At 43.8% G+C, this 17,425-nt stretch overlaps 1 protein-coding gene across 1 annotated transcript in view; it reads right to left on the bottom strand.

The window, feature by feature from the left end:
* dnah10 (dynein axonemal heavy chain 10) overlaps positions 1-17,425 on the bottom strand; it is a gene marked incomplete at both ends in the record, with an annotated part of 79,265 nt that overhangs the window by 23,535 nt on the left and 38,305 nt on the right. The window contains 26 exons of the mRNA XM_080731189.1: positions 1,334-1,555; positions 2,318-2,535; positions 3,418-3,554; positions 4,582-4,763; positions 6,245-6,419; positions 7,193-7,354; positions 8,353-8,550; positions 8,653-8,733; positions 9,036-9,239; positions 9,322-9,493; positions 9,768-9,956; positions 10,113-10,280; positions 10,459-10,552; positions 10,652-10,824; positions 11,884-12,144; positions 12,667-12,819; positions 13,137-13,282; positions 13,383-13,502; positions 14,543-14,759; positions 15,202-15,333; positions 15,430-15,552; positions 15,644-15,779; positions 16,076-16,234; positions 16,325-16,443; positions 16,849-17,040; positions 17,420-17,425. The exon at positions 17,420-17,425 is cut by the window's right edge and continues 141 nt beyond it. Coding sequence (XP_080587315.1) covers positions 1,334-1,555; positions 2,318-2,535; positions 3,418-3,554; positions 4,582-4,763; positions 6,245-6,419; positions 7,193-7,354; positions 8,353-8,550; positions 8,653-8,733; positions 9,036-9,239; positions 9,322-9,493; positions 9,768-9,956; positions 10,113-10,280; positions 10,459-10,552; positions 10,652-10,824; positions 11,884-12,144; positions 12,667-12,819; positions 13,137-13,282; positions 13,383-13,502; positions 14,543-14,759; positions 15,202-15,333; positions 15,430-15,552; positions 15,644-15,779; positions 16,076-16,234; positions 16,325-16,443; positions 16,849-17,040; positions 17,420-17,425 — 4,139 coding nt within the window. The remainder of the gene's footprint in view (positions 1-1,333; positions 1,556-2,317; positions 2,536-3,417; positions 3,555-4,581; positions 4,764-6,244; positions 6,420-7,192; positions 7,355-8,352; positions 8,551-8,652; positions 8,734-9,035; positions 9,240-9,321; positions 9,494-9,767; positions 9,957-10,112; positions 10,281-10,458; positions 10,553-10,651; positions 10,825-11,883; positions 12,145-12,666; positions 12,820-13,136; positions 13,283-13,382; positions 13,503-14,542; positions 14,760-15,201; positions 15,334-15,429; positions 15,553-15,643; positions 15,780-16,075; positions 16,235-16,324; positions 16,444-16,848; positions 17,041-17,419) is intronic.

The raw sequence follows: 17,425 nt of genomic DNA, 5'->3' as shown, positions 1-17,425 counted from the left end.
GTATGCAAATGGTTGTGTATCCTTCTTCACACTCGCCGTATTCTGGTGTGTGTGGTAATTAGGGCATTCACGAATAGTGATTTTTTAGTATTTGAATTATTCTACCTCAAAGTATTCGAAAAGTTGAAAATTTGACAGGAAATATATATATTTCTTTTCTTCTAATAATAACGAGCAATTCTCGGTCTAGTTGTGACAGTTGCATTAGCTGGCTCTTCCTCCATCATGACATGGAGTTTGCCGGAAGGCTGCTGTTTTTCCACTGGTAATTAGTTCTGGGAGACAAAACATGATGCATGACATCAGTATAGACCAAGAGGGCGATAGCAAGAGGGTGCAAAAGACCTGTACTTCCCGTTTCTGTGTGACGTAGGTAGATACCTTTTTAGGAGGCGGAAGCATGTTTGGAGTCTATTCATTTACAATGGGAGAGCTAACGTGAACACAGAGCAAAATAATAGTTCAGAAGCTATAGTCACTGAACTAAATATTGGACCAGATCATCACAAGCCACATAATATTAACAAAATTGTCATACTAAAGTGGCTTTTTTCTGCGACACAACAACTGAGAAAATCAACTTTATTATTGCTCTTTAGCTGTCCCAGCAACACACTCTCGCGGGATCTATAGCACCAGTAAACAGGACGTGCGCGAGATTTGCCGTCAGAGCCGGCGCCCACTTAGGAGTCTATTTGTAGGATTTGTGTACCATGTCGCACTCTAGTGGATCCAATGAGGATGAGCTATCTTCATTAATTAAATATCTTTGGTATAGAGCATATACGCCATTTTGTTCTACTTCCTGGTGTCTTTCGACTTCCTTCACAGGTGTTACCGATGATACTAATGAAGGGTCTGTTCCATTCTGGTCAAACAGAGTCAGGGTGCTGATATTGTGCATGTTGGCTCATTGAAACACTCTGCAAGGGTGGACCCGCAAGGGTCCATTTGCTTCCATTTGTTGATTCCATTTGTACAGAGTTGTGGGGGTCCTTGAAATTAGAGAACCACTGTACAATAAATCAAACAGAGCCTTCATTAGTATCATCAGTAACACCTGTGAAGGAAGTCGAAAGACACACGGAAGTAGAACAAAATGGCGTATATGCATAGAGCCTATTCATCCACCAGGGTCATTGACAACTCATTGTTATGACTTCCTATCTAGCCAAGCTGTATAAACCATGAAGATTCTTTTTTCTTTTTTAAGAGAAATAAATAAATAAATAAATAAGTGAATATTCGACTTTGGTGAACAACGTTGTATAGTGACTTTGACATTCGAATATCTGAATATTCTGTGCCCTAACGCACGCACACACTCTCTCACCTGCTGACTTCCACCTCATCAGTCAGCAGCTTCTCCACCCTGAAGGGCTGGCTCAGAGGGATTCCTCTCTCCAGCAGGTCCTTCTCCCACACCTGGTGCACCATCTCGTCCCTGAAGTCCCAGTTGAAGGCCCCCTCGTAGCTCAGGAATGCAGCGCACATCAGACAGTCGCCCAGGAGGAGTGCGCGCCGCCGCCTCAGCTCCTCTAAATCGAGCGTCCAGCTAAGAAAGGGAAGAAGGGTGGGGAGGCGGTAGGGATGGGACGATAAGCCATATTATCGTTTGACGTTTATCGTGATCAAAAAACACTCACGATAAACGTATCGCGATTTAATTTATCGTGAAATCATCCTCCGTCATGCACTGGGATCAATTCACCTTTTATTTGCCGAGCTGCATATCCGGTACGACTTAAAGGAGCTATAGTCAACTTTTTCATTGTAGGGCTGACATCCTAGTCTACAGACTAGGATGTAAACAAAGTACCGGCCCTGTAAATGTAAACAAAGGGCCAAAATGATTATTTTATCATTATTTTACGCTTTTTGTGGTCATTTTTTAATTGAAACACATATAAGAAGCTTATTTTTTTATAAAATATTTTCGAAACATTATTTTTATTTTAGCATCCGTTTTTCAAGAAAAAGTTGACTATAGCTCCTTTAAACCCTCTATTGGTAAAACGTACTTATAATATGCGTACTTGATACAGTCTTTTTTTTTCACTCTCTACCAAATCTCTTTTGGCAAATGTTCCGCCCCCAGGATAATGGAAGTTGGGGATATTTGGATTATCGCGATAATATCGTAAAATCTTTTTTTTTTTTGTCACAATAATCGTGATATGAAATTTTCATATCATCGTCCTATCCCTAGGAGGCGGATGAAGATGTGGACATGATGAGGAATCATGATCAGTAGAAGTCAGACCCACGGGGTACAGTACACATTCTGGGGAGCGCGTGATCCGTCCGTTGGGCTCACCGCTTGTTCTCGGAGCCCAGGCCAGAGATGAGTTTGTCGGCGGCCGTCAGCCTCCTCTGCATGACCTCCGCCTCCTCCTGCAGAACCTGTTTCTCTCCCATGGCGCCGTCGTACTTCTCCCTCAGAGCGCCCAGCTCCTTCTGAATGGCCTTCAGCTCAGTCTGAATGCGCACCAGCTCCCGTTTGCTCTCAAAGAAGGTCCGCTCCAGACGTGCTACCTTAAAGAATTCAATGCACATCCACAATGTTCATCATGTCAGTGGTTCTCAAACCTTTGGGGCTTCAGTGCCCCCTTTTCCTGATTGCTGAATCCAAGTAAGTAAGCCTTACCGAGCCATGAGGCCCATATGACTCGGCCGAGCCATGAGGCTCATAGGGCAGGAGCCTATCTCCTGTTTCTATAGTGTGAGGCAGCTTGATGTACAAGTACACCCCCTGGACATGACGCTAGTATGTCACAGGGACTTTCCCCCAATCCAACCCTTGATGCTGAGTGCCAAGCAGGGAGGCACTGGGTCCCATTTTTTAGAGTCTTTGGTATGACCAGCCAGGGTTTGAACCCCAATCTCCCAGTCTCAGGGCAGACACTCAAACCACTAGGCCACTGAGCTGGTACATCCAAGTACCCCCTTTAATTGACAACAACATTTTGAATACTGACATCAAAAGTCCAGTTTTGATGTCATTATGTTGAAAATAAAAGTAAGTAGCCTATTGTTTTCTATTCATTAACAGTTGTGCTAGTCTTTGGTTTAAAGCTTTACAGAGCCGCATTTTAACATACTGTATATGTGTCAATGTTTATCATTAAACATAACAGTAAAATAAATGTTTCCATTTTCCATTTTCTCTCAAGTACCCCCTGTAGTACCTTTTTTCCACACTGCATTGTTATCTGTAATCACTGCATATTTTTATTGTTTTTTGTATGTTGTGCAGCACTTTGGTTGACCCTGGTGGTTTTTAAAATGTGCTATATAAATAAACTTGACTTGACTTGACTTGACGTATCCCCATTTGAGAAACACTGATCTATATTGTGCCTTATCTAAAGACAGAGTTTTAGGTCTCCAGAACAACATGTGTATGTTCAACATTACCTTCTCTCTTTTGGGCTTGATCTCCCTGGCAACACCACAGTATCCCATGACCGCCTCCACAAATTTGAGCATTCCTGAGCCAGCCTTACTGATAACCTGCATTTCCTCAGGACTGGTGTTGAGGTTGGTCAGAAAACCTGGCCAGGACAATGGCATTCATCATTACAACCACAATGGTAAATTAGAGGATTTTATTCAACGTTTATAACATTTATAACAATGTAAAGCAAGTTGTTATAATTGCTGGGTTAGTTAACCAATATAGTCTGGGATCCCTTTACTTTTCGGGGTTTGATCCGGTCGGGAGCGGAAACCACTCTACGCCATGTTGTTGTCCTAGACGGACTACACTTTGGCCGGAACTATCAAACCGGAAACAGTTTTAACCCAAAATAATTCCCCTGCGCTTAACACAGCGGGTGCCCACGAGGTGTCTACGCGACAATTTCTTTGATGTCGCTGGAGGCCCACGACGCGTTGGACGCGTTTACTGTAATTACAGTATAACTTTATATCTCACCGTTAGGTCGGGGCTACGCCTGGATGTAGCCCATTAGCCGCTAGTCGCTTCGAGTCGACGCTGAGAGCATCGCGCGGCCGTTTTTCTCTGTATACTCCAATGCATTTCCCCATCTTTAAAGCCCTTTATCTCCGATGTTTGTTTTATGGCTAAAACTTTGATCGGCAGTGAATAGCTATGATCAACACTAGCCCATACAGTAAGTTACACAATAACATCCTGTCTGCGCTCATGTGACCAAGTGACGTCATCATGCATGCATTGACGCAACAGGGCCTCGTATTCTTCTATGGAAGTGCTATGGGGGCACTCAGAGGGGATGACTGGCGCCTCCTGGTGGGCAGTCGATGTGTTAATTACATACTTTTAGGGCCTACCCAATAAACCCAATGATGCAGCGTAGTTTTGCTTTTGAAAAAATCGTTTGGTATATGCATCTTTTAGTCTAACTCGTAGCGACTAGCAAGACTGTTTGAGGAAACAAACGGGGGGAACCAAAACAAAGTGATGCCGCTTATTCTGCTTGTGGTTTCCGCCTAGACCGGATCAAACGGCCTGTTGTAAACGATCACCAGGCTTTCCCCCGAGAAAGCCTGGTGACGCAAGATTAGTTAACCAATAACCATTACGGCCAAGATAGATACCTCTGACGGTCTTGACCTGGCTGGAGTTGATGAGGTCACAGTCCATGTCCATCAGCGAGCGCAGGAAGTTAGCCTCGGACATCATGCCCCTGGCCGCCTTCCAGCTGACCTCCTTGTAGCCGCGGATCACCAGGATGCACTCACACACAACCTGCACCTGTTTGGGCGGCTTGGCAAAGGACCTGGACAGGAGGACAGGGGACCAACATGCAAGCAGGACAGGTATATAGGGAGGAATAGGAAACATAGGAACATTTGATTATTAATTACAGGATGTAGCTGTATATCCTATAAAACCATGTCCAAAAAGGAAGCTGGATATTCTCACAAGATAAAGCAACTTTTGAAAAGTAATAAAAACACAAAACATGCAATTACTGTAATTTGCTATTAACAATAGTTGAAGCGACAGCGTTAGTTTATGCAGGACATGGGAGTCGCCACCCAGCTGTAGTCAGATGTCAGTCAGCTCTGTTCTCATTCCTCACTCTCATATCTGCTGGTCATTACGTTACACTGTCATACTCCAATCAAAGTGCTCACTCAGTAGGGAAGGCTCCTTTAAATATGGCTCGCTTTCTCTACCTATGCTTGGTTCAGAAGCTTCAGAATCATTCGCTGCTAGCTGCCTCCTCCTCCACCCCAGCCTCCACCTTGCACGATCAAATACTGTGGTTTTGTCTAAATTACATGTCATGTATTGCTATTGTTCTGCTATGGTTTTGCTCAGCATGCTCAAAAAAGCTTGCACAAAATTCAGGGAACATCTCAGAACACGGAGCCCTTTAACCCTCTAAGGCCCACGGTTGTAATATTACAACGTTTGTATTTTATCCAAAAAAAGGTTTAAATCATTTTATTTTAGCTCCCCCTACCACCTAAACACCACCATTGGATTCTATTGTTTAGTATTACAATGCCATTGGCCACAATATTTGCATATAAATACCCCCCACAGGGGCTGACATTCACACCCGCCACACCCGCTGAAATTCCAGAGTTTTGACGAACTTTTTCATGGAAGCTATACCTCAAAAAAACATAAGTAAAATGCCTGTACTATTCTTTTTGGTGATCATTAGAATGTCTAGAACATGTACATATGTTATTATTTTGAAAAATATCCCCCATATGTAAATTAGAGCATGATTTATGATTTTTGATTTATGGCTATAAAATCTTACAAAAACATTTTTTTGAAAAAAACATTACATTTTCCTCTTAATAGGACTCCTACAACACCATCTGATTTTTTTCAATTTTTTATTTCAAGTATTTCTTAATGCGGGCCTTAGAGGGTTAAAACGCCAAGAATAACTGTATTCCATTTATGCAATAAATGGTTAAATCTACTTTGACGTGAATGTTCCTGACTAAATTATTATTATGGCGTGATGGCATTGAAGGGGACAGTCGTCTAGAACAGTATTGGTCTGTATCTCTGTTCCCACAAAGTAGACCAGTCATAGCATAGCTTAGCTCACACACACACACACACACACACACACACACTCGCGCACGCGCACACGCACACGCACACGCACACACACACGCACACACACACACACACACACACACACACACACACACACACACACACACTACAGAGCTACAAAGCTGATGTTTAGAACAAGAAGAGGCATTGAACCAGGGGAGGAAGCACCTTATCTCAGTGACGTCAGACTTCTCCAGGCCTTGTAAGGCCGTACGGGCGGCCTCCAGCGCGGGCAGAGCCTCGGCCAGGGAGCTCTCTGCGTCTTTCTTCTCCACGGCGATGACCTTGTTCTGATCCTCAACCTCGTGGGCCTTTTCCTCTGCCAGACCCTTCTTCTCCTCCGCTGGAAGGAGGACAGTGTTAACATGAATTGGCACGCTGATAGCCAACAATGTTCTGTGTGTGTATGTGTGTGCAGGGGTGTTGCGCCAAATTCTGGGCCCTGGGTACAAGGATTCACTGCGGTCTGCGGGCCCCCCATGAATGTTCTCCATTTAGATTGGGAACGCATTATTACGCGTTATTTTGTGCTTTAACTACTGAAAAATAGAAGATATACAAGCTGCAAGCTTGTAGATCTGCTATTTTTGAAAAATCTTGAAAATGTGTGCAAGTCTTTGAATATCTTTGACCCGATTCTATAAATGTCTTCTAAATCTAAAAAAAAAGTTTTTTTGAAAACCTATGTTTCTATGTCAGTGGTGCTCAAACTTTTTCATGTGAAGGACCCCCAAAATTATATGTATTTGGCCACGGACCCCCCATCTCAAAATATTTCGTTCCAGGGACCCCCCAGAAGCAACATTTGAGTTACAAATATTCGATTTAAAAAATACATATATTCAAAGATTTGCACACATTTTCGCGACTTTTCAAAAATAGCAGATCTACAAGCTCACAGCACGGCACCGAGTATAAAATAATTAAGCCTGCTCCACCTTGGGCCCTAGTAACTCAGTCTCACATTTCCCCCCCTTGTGACGCCCCTGTGTGTGTGTGTGTGTGTGTGTGTGTGTGTGTGTGTGTGTGTGTGTGTGTGTCTGCGCATGTGCGTGTGCGTGTGCGTGTGCGTGTGTGTGTGTGTGTGTGTGTGTGTGTGTGTGCGTTCATACTGACCCACAGTGGTGTTGGTGGAGATCTCCTGCAGAAGGAGCTCACAGGCTGAAGACTTCTCGGCCAGCACCACCTTCTGCTCTGCCAGCTTATCGTTGAGCTGAGCCAGCTGCACACTGGTCTTCTGCAGCTTATCCAGACCCCCCTCTAGGCGCTTGCACTGAGCTGAGAGATCACACATGAAACCAAAGGAAAGACATGATTTTACTCATGTAAATGTACAAACCCCCACCGAAAAAAATCCACAGTTTACAAAATCAGCTCATCGTTTTTGAAGCGGTGAAAGCCGCTTCCAAGGAGTGGCTTTGTGTGTCCCGTTCATGTCCATATATGGTCATTTCAGTCCAGAATTAACAGGTTTTATCTGGAGTGGCTGTCTGTGTCCCGTTCATGTCCATATATGGTCATTTCAGTCCAGAATGAACAGGTTTTATCTGTCCCGTACATCCAGAATATGGGTGTAACGTCCGTCCCGGTCTGATGATTGGATGATTAAAAATGTCCAATGAAACCATACTTTGAAGCTTCATATGACAAAAATATGTGTGTCCCATGTGTCCAGAATTGAGGATTGGTCAAGCTTCACATGACAATTCGGCCCTCCAGATAAAATCATTCATTCATTCAGAATTGGAAGAATGTATAGATCACAGAGTTCATAGCTCTAGAACACATAGAATAAAAGTTCACCTCTTCAATTCGAACCGAGGTTTGATTTTTAGTTTAATATTCAGGATATTTTAAAGAGTTACTACAGGGGGTCCTCCAAATCTTTGAGTGATAGAAACCTTTTTTTTTCTCCTTTTTTATATTAACCACTTGAACCCTAGCGTCCATATTCTGAGAACTCTGGCCAAAAATAGCAGATCTAGATCGGCTATTTTCGGCAAAGAGCTTTGGTGTAGAGGGGAAAAAGAGCAGACTAAGGAAAGGTCAAGTTTATTAAGTATTGTGGTTAAATATTTGAAAACACACATTGACATGAATCCACTCCATCCCATACACTGATGATTGGGCTGCCAAACGATTAAACGATATGGAATCTATGAACAGGTTGTGGGGGGTCCCTGCTTCACCTCTCTCTCAACTAAGGGGTCCTTGGCCTGAAAACGTTGAAGACCCCTGCTCTACAGTGACAAATAAACATCTTATCTCTTACTCACCCAGGATAGACTGGTCCTTGTCCTCCAGCAGGGTGGTGCAGGTGGTGAGGAAGTCCAGGTAGTTCTTGGGGGTGACGTAGTTGCTGCGTCTGAGCTTCTGCAAGAACATTCTGCTGTACTCTCCCACAGAGCGGTGGACCATGCACACGTGGCCTATCACTGCCTCAAGGTGCGACTTGGGGATCATTGGACTCTTTCCTGCAGCAAGTAGTAATGGCATGGTTCTCATTTGGCATCATAAAAAGGCTTCATTCAACACTGCTGAATGCTTGCATGAATGGTGGTGTGATTATTACAGACCTAGGAACGACTGAGCCACAGCGTGCAATGCCTGCGGAGGCCATGGCAGGAACCAATCTATCCCAGTGTTGTTCACCAGTCCTATGAAATGAAGAAAAAAAAGAAGAAAAAGAAAAGTGATATAAACAATTTTCACTTGGAATAGTACAGGGATTCTCAAACTTGTTTAGGCTGTGACCCCCAAAATAAACATATTTGAACTGGGGACCCCCACCCTGACAAGCACTTACTGTACATTTAATGTGACTCGGTTCCACAGATAAATATTGTGAATATAGCAGATCTACATGCTCACAACGCCTCGCACTACATGCTCACAACGCCTCTCAAACTTGGGGTCCCGACCCCAAGTTTGAGAACCACCGGAATAGTAAAACATGCACCTGGAAAGTTCCTGCAGCGTGTTCTGAGGGTGTCCCCCACTGGGGACATGCACAAGACGATGTGCAGGTTGTTGGCACTCTTGTTGACAAAGTACTGCCACAAGCTGTCCTTGGAATGGCCGGCACCCTTCTTCATGGCTTCATCACGCAGCTGATTAATAACCGACTCCTTCTCATCGTCAAGGAACAACGCAGGAACGATGCCTGTGAATAGAGAGTTAGTTTAGAGAGCAGTTCTAAGCCTGTCACAGTGCAATAAAAACGTGAATGAGAGTACAAGCCAGACCAGAGGTGAGCATGTTGTTGATGAGTTCAAGGAAGCCCTCCTCGACCACATGGCCGTCAGTGAACAGGAACACTGTCTTCTTGTTTTCAATGCCCAGCTTCAGGTACAGGGTTTTCAGATCCTCGCGGAAGTTGGACTCAGCATAGCCTCTGCTTAAAGTGATCTCAAACACCTGGAAGCATACAGTAAACAATACGTTTACATAGCAACTGTTACAAAATGGAGATTTCTCACTGCAACCTTTGTCTTTAACCCATTTTGACCATTATTCTATGCTTTAGCTAATAAAAAATGGCAGATTTACAACCTCAGAGCTAATAGATCTAGAAGTTTTTGAATATTTTTGACCCGATTTTATAAGTGTCTTCTGAATCCCCCTAAGGTTTTTTGAAAAAGCTATGTTTCTATGTCAGTGGTTTTCAAACTCTTTCATGCAAGAAACCTACCTCACAGCCAGCGGTGAAGGCAGCCAGCTTGGTTAAGGACTGCCTGCCGGAGCCTCCCACGCCGACCAACAGAGCATGGCTACGGTCCATACGGAGGATCCGATGCACTCGGGTCAGATGCTCCAGGGCGTCATCGAACAGAACCAGATTCATTCTGGACTTGGTCTCGTTGTACTCCTCTAGAATCTCCTGCAAAGTAAGTACCATGATGTAATGATCTTTAGATGTATTTTAATTGTGGATTATTTCAATATTGCAATGTAACAAATTATCAGGACAACTACTTGTATAGTAGTTGTACTTGTATACCGTCACATCTTAGGCCAACCTTAACTGGAACAGTACCTGGAACAAGGCTTTAGAAGCTTCATAGTCGCATATGTCCTCATAAACTCTAGGTTCAGATTCATTGAGGGCTGTCTTGTAGTCTCCATATAGGATAGGATCCTTCATGGCTGACTCTAGGTCTGACGTGAAATGCTCTTCAATTAGGTTCTTTATATGACCTTGTACCTAGAGGCAAACACAAATATAGCATATTTTAAAGGGATTACATGGGATTAAATGTAATATCCATGGAGTGAACATTGATAACAAGAAAACATATTTGTAATTACAAGTAGAAGTGTAATTGCTAAAACGTCAATTCACCTTCAGCCAATATAAAAGTGAATACAGTATGTATAACTACCAGGGTCTTATCAGTTTCATTGATGAGTCTATCGTGGAATACTCTCAGGCATTCATTCCTCCAAACACGTACAAACTGGGAGACTGTCAAAAACCTGTCAAAGAAACATGCCAAAAGAGAGAAACTTGAGAAAACAAAGCCTAAGTGAAAAATAAACATGTAGTAATGACATGAACCTATTGCCTCATCATACCTCTCAGAGTTTGTAGCGGTCAGTCCATTGTAAACCCTCGAGAGGTCCCTCAGATTGAAGATGTAGTGGAACTTAGATGGCGTGGGTGGCAGCTCTCTGATGATGCTCTTGTACAGCTCTCGTGTGCACAAGGTCACTGTATCACAAACCTTCTGTATGGCCCCTTCAAAAGACTGAAACATTTACTCGTGCTTAATACCTGGATGTAAGTCATTTATATTTTTGGTTGCTAGAATTACGTATAATATTTCCTCCTGCGAGGGAAATTCAGTATTTTCAGCCCATCCCAGCTGATTTGCTGCCCACAAGGAGCGCGTGAGCAATTAGGGGAGTCTTGCTCAGGGACACACATCGACATTGCTACCCTGGCCTGGAATCGAACCTGGGACAACCAGGGGCTCTGGTTCCCCAGGCGGGCTCCCTAACATAACAGTAACAATAACAGCAGAGCCTCTTTGATCAAAGAGACACACGTAAAACAACCAGTCTGCCATACAGACACGATCATCCAAGCATGTAACAACAATGTGAAATTAATTCTATTAAGTGTGTGTACATTAATCGGAATCTACCAATACCTGCACTTGGAAGTCTTTCAACTGAAAATGAGACTCAGCATAGAGTACAAGTCAGAGAGTATAAGTTTCCCCAAACCTGACTCAAATCAATTCTACTCCCGCAGGGGTGTCACACCAAATTCTGGCCCCTGTGTACAAGGATTCACTGCGGGCCCCCCGTAAATGTTCTTCATAGGGGAGGGGGTTTAAAATAACTATTGAAAAATAGCAGATATACAAGCTCACAGCGCGGCACAGAGTGCCACGCTGCAAGCTTGATTTTTTTGGGCTGAAAAACCTGTTTCTATGTCAGTGGTGCTCAAAAGTCAAAACTTTTCAATTGAAGGACCCCCAAAATTATATGTATTTCTCAAAATATACCCATCTCAAAATATTTAGTTTCAGGGACCCCCCAGAAGCAAAATTTGAGTTACAAATGTTCGCTTAAAAAATACATATTCAAAGTTTTGCACACATGACTTTTCAAAAATAGCGAATCTACAAGCTCGCAGCGCGGCACTTATCTGCTATATTTCAATAGCTAAAGTATAAAATAATTAAGGCCCCCTCCACCTTGGGCCCTAGTAACTCAGTCCCACTTCCCCCCTCCTTGTGACGCCCCTGGAGTGACGTTTCAGTGTGTACTGCATTATGAGGCAGGTGGGTGGTGCTCACTTGAGTGTGGCCTTTGATGATGGAGGCGTAGATACGGTGGAGGGACTCCTCCTCTGGGAAAGGGATGTTGAACACGCTGAAGAGGGAGATGAAGCGAGGGTCCACCTCATTCCTGCCGCCCCCTGCTTTCCCCATGGCCGCGATGAAGCCCAGGTCTTTGAGGAGCTTATAGTTGAGCTCCTTGTCTCTGTTGTACATGCCTCCTCGGTCCAACAGCAGCTTCAGCAGCGCAATAGGCTGCTGTGTGCCATAATCGTCCACCTAGAGGGTAACGTGGAATGTAAATAAGTTTGAGTTTGAACTTAGTTCAAGGGTCTTCAACACGGGGTCCGGGACCCCTAGGGGGTCCTCGCTCAGAGTTACTAGAGGGGGTCCTCCAAATTGTGAGTTTGGAGGACTCACAGGAGTGTGATAGAAACTTGTTTTCTTTCCCTTTTTTATATTAACCACTTGAACCCTATCGTCCATATTCTGAGAACTTTAGCCAAAAATAGCAGATCTACAAGCTACAACGGGCCTTTAATATTGATGGTTCAAGTGGTTAAATATCTGAAAACACACATTAACATGAATCCAAAATACACTGATGATCGTGCTGTCAAACAATGAAACTGTATGGAATCTATGAAAAGGTTGTGGGGGTCCCTGCTTCATCTCTCTCTCAACTAACTTGGCATGAAGACCCCTGCTTTAGTTCAAGGTGGAATGTAATATGGACAAACATTCGAGCACATGCAGGGACCTAATGCAGGCTTGGGCAAAATGGAAGATTGCGGTGAATACCCGTGGCATGTTCAGGTCATCCATGAAGACCAGCAGTCGCTTCCCCATCGGGGGGCCGTATATCTCTTTGGTCCTTTTCTCCACATTGGCCTCCAGGTTCCTCTGCAGGTCCATGGAGGTGGTCCTCGACGAGAAGTTAATTGTCAGAGTCATCTGGAAACAGGGGGAACTGGTTACAATCAATGTGTGAACAAAACGTAATATTGACCAATCTGTATTCTCTTCTATTGGAAATTTTAGATCCTGTGGGTTGACAAGTGGTACTGCCTGAAGGTCAAAATAAAATTTCTCCCTTCAACAAGCACACATGTCCTATTAGATTAGTGGTAGAAATTTGGGTACCTATGCGGGGGACCAGGGTTTGAATATTGGGTTGGACATGAAAGTTAGGCGTTGCAGTTTTAATGGGTGTATCAAAAAAAGTGGCAGTAATAGGCATTACACATGCATGGTCAAACAGTCAAACTCACAGTAGTGTCCGCTTTCAGGTTCTTCAGGAAGTTCAGAGTGGTGGCAGTCTTCGACGTCCCAGATTCTCCAACCAGAACCACTGGTCTCTTTATCTTCACCATCTGTTCCAACATCCAGCTGGCTCTGGTAGTGTCCACGGTTGGGACTGGAAGGACAAGAATGAACGGTTCAGGGCAGTAAAGACGTTTTAATCCATGTGCAGCCAAGTCATTGTTTTCTTTTCTTGTGATAAAGTTAAACTTTACCTAGGATTTCAATGAACTTTTTATCAGGGTCATGGACATATTTGGAGACCAGGGAACTCCAGGGAATCCATTTGTTCTTTGAACCATCAAAATGGAAATCATACAGAGTGGGCAGGTGACCTGTGTGGAGACAGGAGTCAGGACATATTTATTGTTATCAATATTATCTGTATTACAACGCTTTGATAATCATCTTATATCAGGGGTCTTCAACGTTTTCAGGCCAAGGATCCCTTAGTCCAGACAAAGATTTAGCAGGGACCCGCACAGACTTTTCATAGATTCCGTATAGTTTCATTGTCAGACAATTTGTCAATTTGTGTTTACTTTGAACTTGAACCGTCAATACTTAACTCATCTAGTGCCATTCGCGAGATGTCTCGCGAAATGTACTCGAGTATCTGTAGTGCCATTCACGGGATATCTCGGGAAAAGTAATAGATTACTGTAACGGCGAGTACATTACCGAGAAGAATCGCCGGCGGTCCGGAGACGAAATCCGTCGCTGATTTCGCATCATCACGGCTCCACGAGCACAAAATAGTCCCATCCATAACATTGAGGTGGACGGGGGATCTCATCTTTAATGTCCATTATCTCAAAACTACACTTTAGAAGCTAGGATGGAGGCAGATGCTCGCTTATGTTACACAGTTATAAAAGCTCCCGGTCGGCCATTACACAACTCCACGTGGACACGGATCGGTTCCGGCGCATGATCCGATGACGTCAGACCGGAAGTGATTGCGCGGTGGACTTCTGGCCTTCAAAATAAGACAACGCAAGTGAATGGGACCTGAAGGAGGCACTTTGGACATTATAATCCGTTAATGTCTGGGGCTCTGAATGAGTTAATAAAGTTGACCTTTCACTTTGTACTTAGTCTGCTCTTTTTCCCCTCTACACCAAACCTCTTTGCCGAAAATAGCCGATCGACAATCGCCGATCACAACTGGATGGGGAGTGTCACAAGTTCACAAGTTCTCAGAATATGGACGCTAGGGTTCAAGTGGTTATTATAAAAAAGGAGAACAAAAAGTTTATATCACTCAAAGATTTGGAGGACCCCCTCTATTAACTCTGAGGACCCCCTAGGGGTCCCGGACCCCCTGTTGAAGACCCCTGCATTAAATGTAAAACATTACTGTTTGTTTTCTAACCTGGGATCTCTCCAAGCCCAGTGATGGCTTGCTCATCGCTGACCACAGTTAAGCAGGACCGTTTCTTGATGAATTCATCAAACCTTTTCCTGCTGTTGTCCAACAAGGTGGCCCCGAGAGAACAGTACAGAGCTTCAAGAAAGAAACACTCCAGGACCTCTGTGACGTATTCCTCAGCCTCTAGCAGGGCATCCAGCATCATGGACAACTGCTTCACCTGAACACAGAGAAAGACATCAACAAAAGCACTTTCTGATGGATTTCAATGGGAGAGTGTTTTTTGCAGGTCTTTCAGTCCGAGTTTATCAAAAAGGCAACTGGGTTAAGGCAGCGGAAGCTTGTGATTGGCTGCGCGGAGGTGGCGAAAGTCGGGGGGACGGAGATACACCTAAACCTAACCTTAATCCTAACCCTAACCTCAGTCAAACTAATGCTGGTGAAATGCTAACCTGCCGATGATGGTGAATGATAACCTGGTGAAATGCTAACCTGCCGACACTGGTGAATGCTAACCTGGTGAATGTTAAACTGGTCGGACCAACGGTGCTTAACCCAGTTGCTTTTTTGATACACTCGGACTGAGAGACCTGCAAAAAACACTCTCCCGGATTTCAATACAACAGCGATGGCAGCGTTTGAGACGGACATGATGAACCAACCATGTTCAGATCTGTCTGAGGGAGAATGGTCCTCATTTTCTGTCCCTGTTTGCCATCAACAATGCCGTCCACTATCATGCCAATGGCAGCGGGTACATATTTCTCAAACAAGGTGTTCAGGTCTTGTTGCCACTGTAGAAAAACAAAGGCAGTTGGAGTTGGGTTAGGGTTAGGGTTAGACACCAGAGAATTTAAAATACATACGCCTACAGTCGATGTTTCTCAAACCTTAAGAGGTTTGCTGTTGACCCATTTATGCCAGTATGGGGCAAAGCGAAGATTCTTGGGGTCGACAAACACCATCCCACAGCGTGACACAGTAGCAGGAGAGGCATACTGCAGATCTCCAACCTGTAAGTGTAAGACATGGTAACGTTGCTATACAAAGAGGACCGCAGAAAGCGTCATACAGGAACAGAGAAATATTGAAACGCAAACCAACCTCAAAGAGCAGGGCACAGTGTCCCTGTAAACGGATTCTCTCTCCATTGGCCAGAGTGAGCAGCTTGTTGTCGTCCATTACAGAATTCATGTTCTCTACCCACAGTGCATCCACGTCCCCATCAAACAGGATGTACCTGACAATTGAAATGTATACCTTTATGCAAGATTTACGAGAGTTCATTTTGAGATTCACGTCTGCATATGTGACACACACTAAAAGTACATTATGTATCACAATTTTGTGTTAAATTAATTATCCTCATTTCCAATGAGAGCAGCTACAATGAATGCATCACGTTTTATTTGTCTCATCTGTTCCACTTTTAGGAGACATCACAACTCTAGACACTGCCCAGCACCCGGGAGGTGTTGCATATAAATATCATGCAGTATTGCATGGTGAAATATCTGGAGGAATCTCGTTTTGTACCTTCTCTCTTTCTTGTCTGTGGGCCTGTTGATGTCGCGGAAGATGTTGGACAGGATGCCGTCAGTCCAGTCTCGCGTGTCGGGATCCAGGATGCCGTACAGCTCGATGACACTCATGGCTTTAGGGTTCAGGCAGTACAGCTTGGTCTGCAAGCCTAATCTGTTTGGGTGTGGACATTACAAAACAGCAGTGAGAGAGCTACTCCAGAAAACAAGATCACTGAATGGCAGAGTAGAAGTTAGAACTCACTTGGACTGGGCCTGACATAATGTGCTGATCACAACAGATTTCCCTCCTCCAGTAGGACCCACCACCATGGTAGTGTGTCTGGTCATCATGGTCTCATACATCTGTACCACTTTATCCACCTGAAAGCACAGAGAGCATGACATACAGATAGGGCTGTCACAATTATTACATAATAATCGCCTAATCGCACTTATTTGACATTGTCATTATTGTTTACATGTTGATAAAATGTTCATATTTTCAAACATTTTCAAAAATAGTGGAAATGGTAGATCTACAAGCTCAGCTTGTAGATAGGCTATTTCCGACAACTTCAAAGCCTACAAGCCAAACAGGAATGTAATTGTCAACGACAGAAACACAATTAAATCGTTGATCGCAATTATTTGAGTGACAATTAATCATCATGTAAAATGTCATAATCGTGACAGCCCTACATACAGACAGTACAGTAGGTGTTTTTCCTTCGTATTTAGACGAAGCCTTTATGAATAAACCTATTTCACTGTGTGCAGTCAGAATACCTGATCAGACAGCGCTGTGTATTTCTTCTCCTGGAGGGTCTGCTCCACAGCATCGTTGAACCTGGGGTAGCGAACGCGGGGACAGTCCAGCCCAGGGAACAGGTCGGACACCAGCCCCAGAAACAGAGGCACGTCCTCAAACACAAACTTAGGCAGGTTCATGTCTCGTAGGGCACGCATAAGCACCACGTCCTGGCAAGAAAAGGACAAAAAGGACGGGGACAGAGAGTGAATAATAGAACTTGAGAGATATTAAAGTACTTGCGTAATAGAAAACTTTGGACCTACAGTACCTTTATAGAAGCAAGAGTGATTTATTCATGCAATGCATTTAATGTATGTTCTCTTGCATATCAACAATAAAATTGTGACATTTATTTTTAGAACCAAAGTTGACCAAAATAACCAAAGTATTTAGCCTTATATTGTGATAATGTTTCCTATGCGTACTGCAACCACAGAGACAGGGCCATAGGACACTAGTCATGTCACATCTACAAAATGTTGTGCTGTATATTCAAAAAAGAAATCACATTTTCCTTTGCTGGGACAGTTCTTCTTTTCTTTTTACCTCATT

This window comes from Nannobrachium achirus (assembly GCF_963921795.1).
Source record: "Nannobrachium achirus genome assembly, chromosome: 8".
In the NCBI taxonomy this organism is placed as follows: domain Eukaryota; kingdom Metazoa; phylum Chordata; class Actinopteri; order Myctophiformes; family Myctophidae; genus Nannobrachium; species Nannobrachium achirus.
This window is presented reverse-complemented; position numbering and strand designations above follow the sequence as displayed.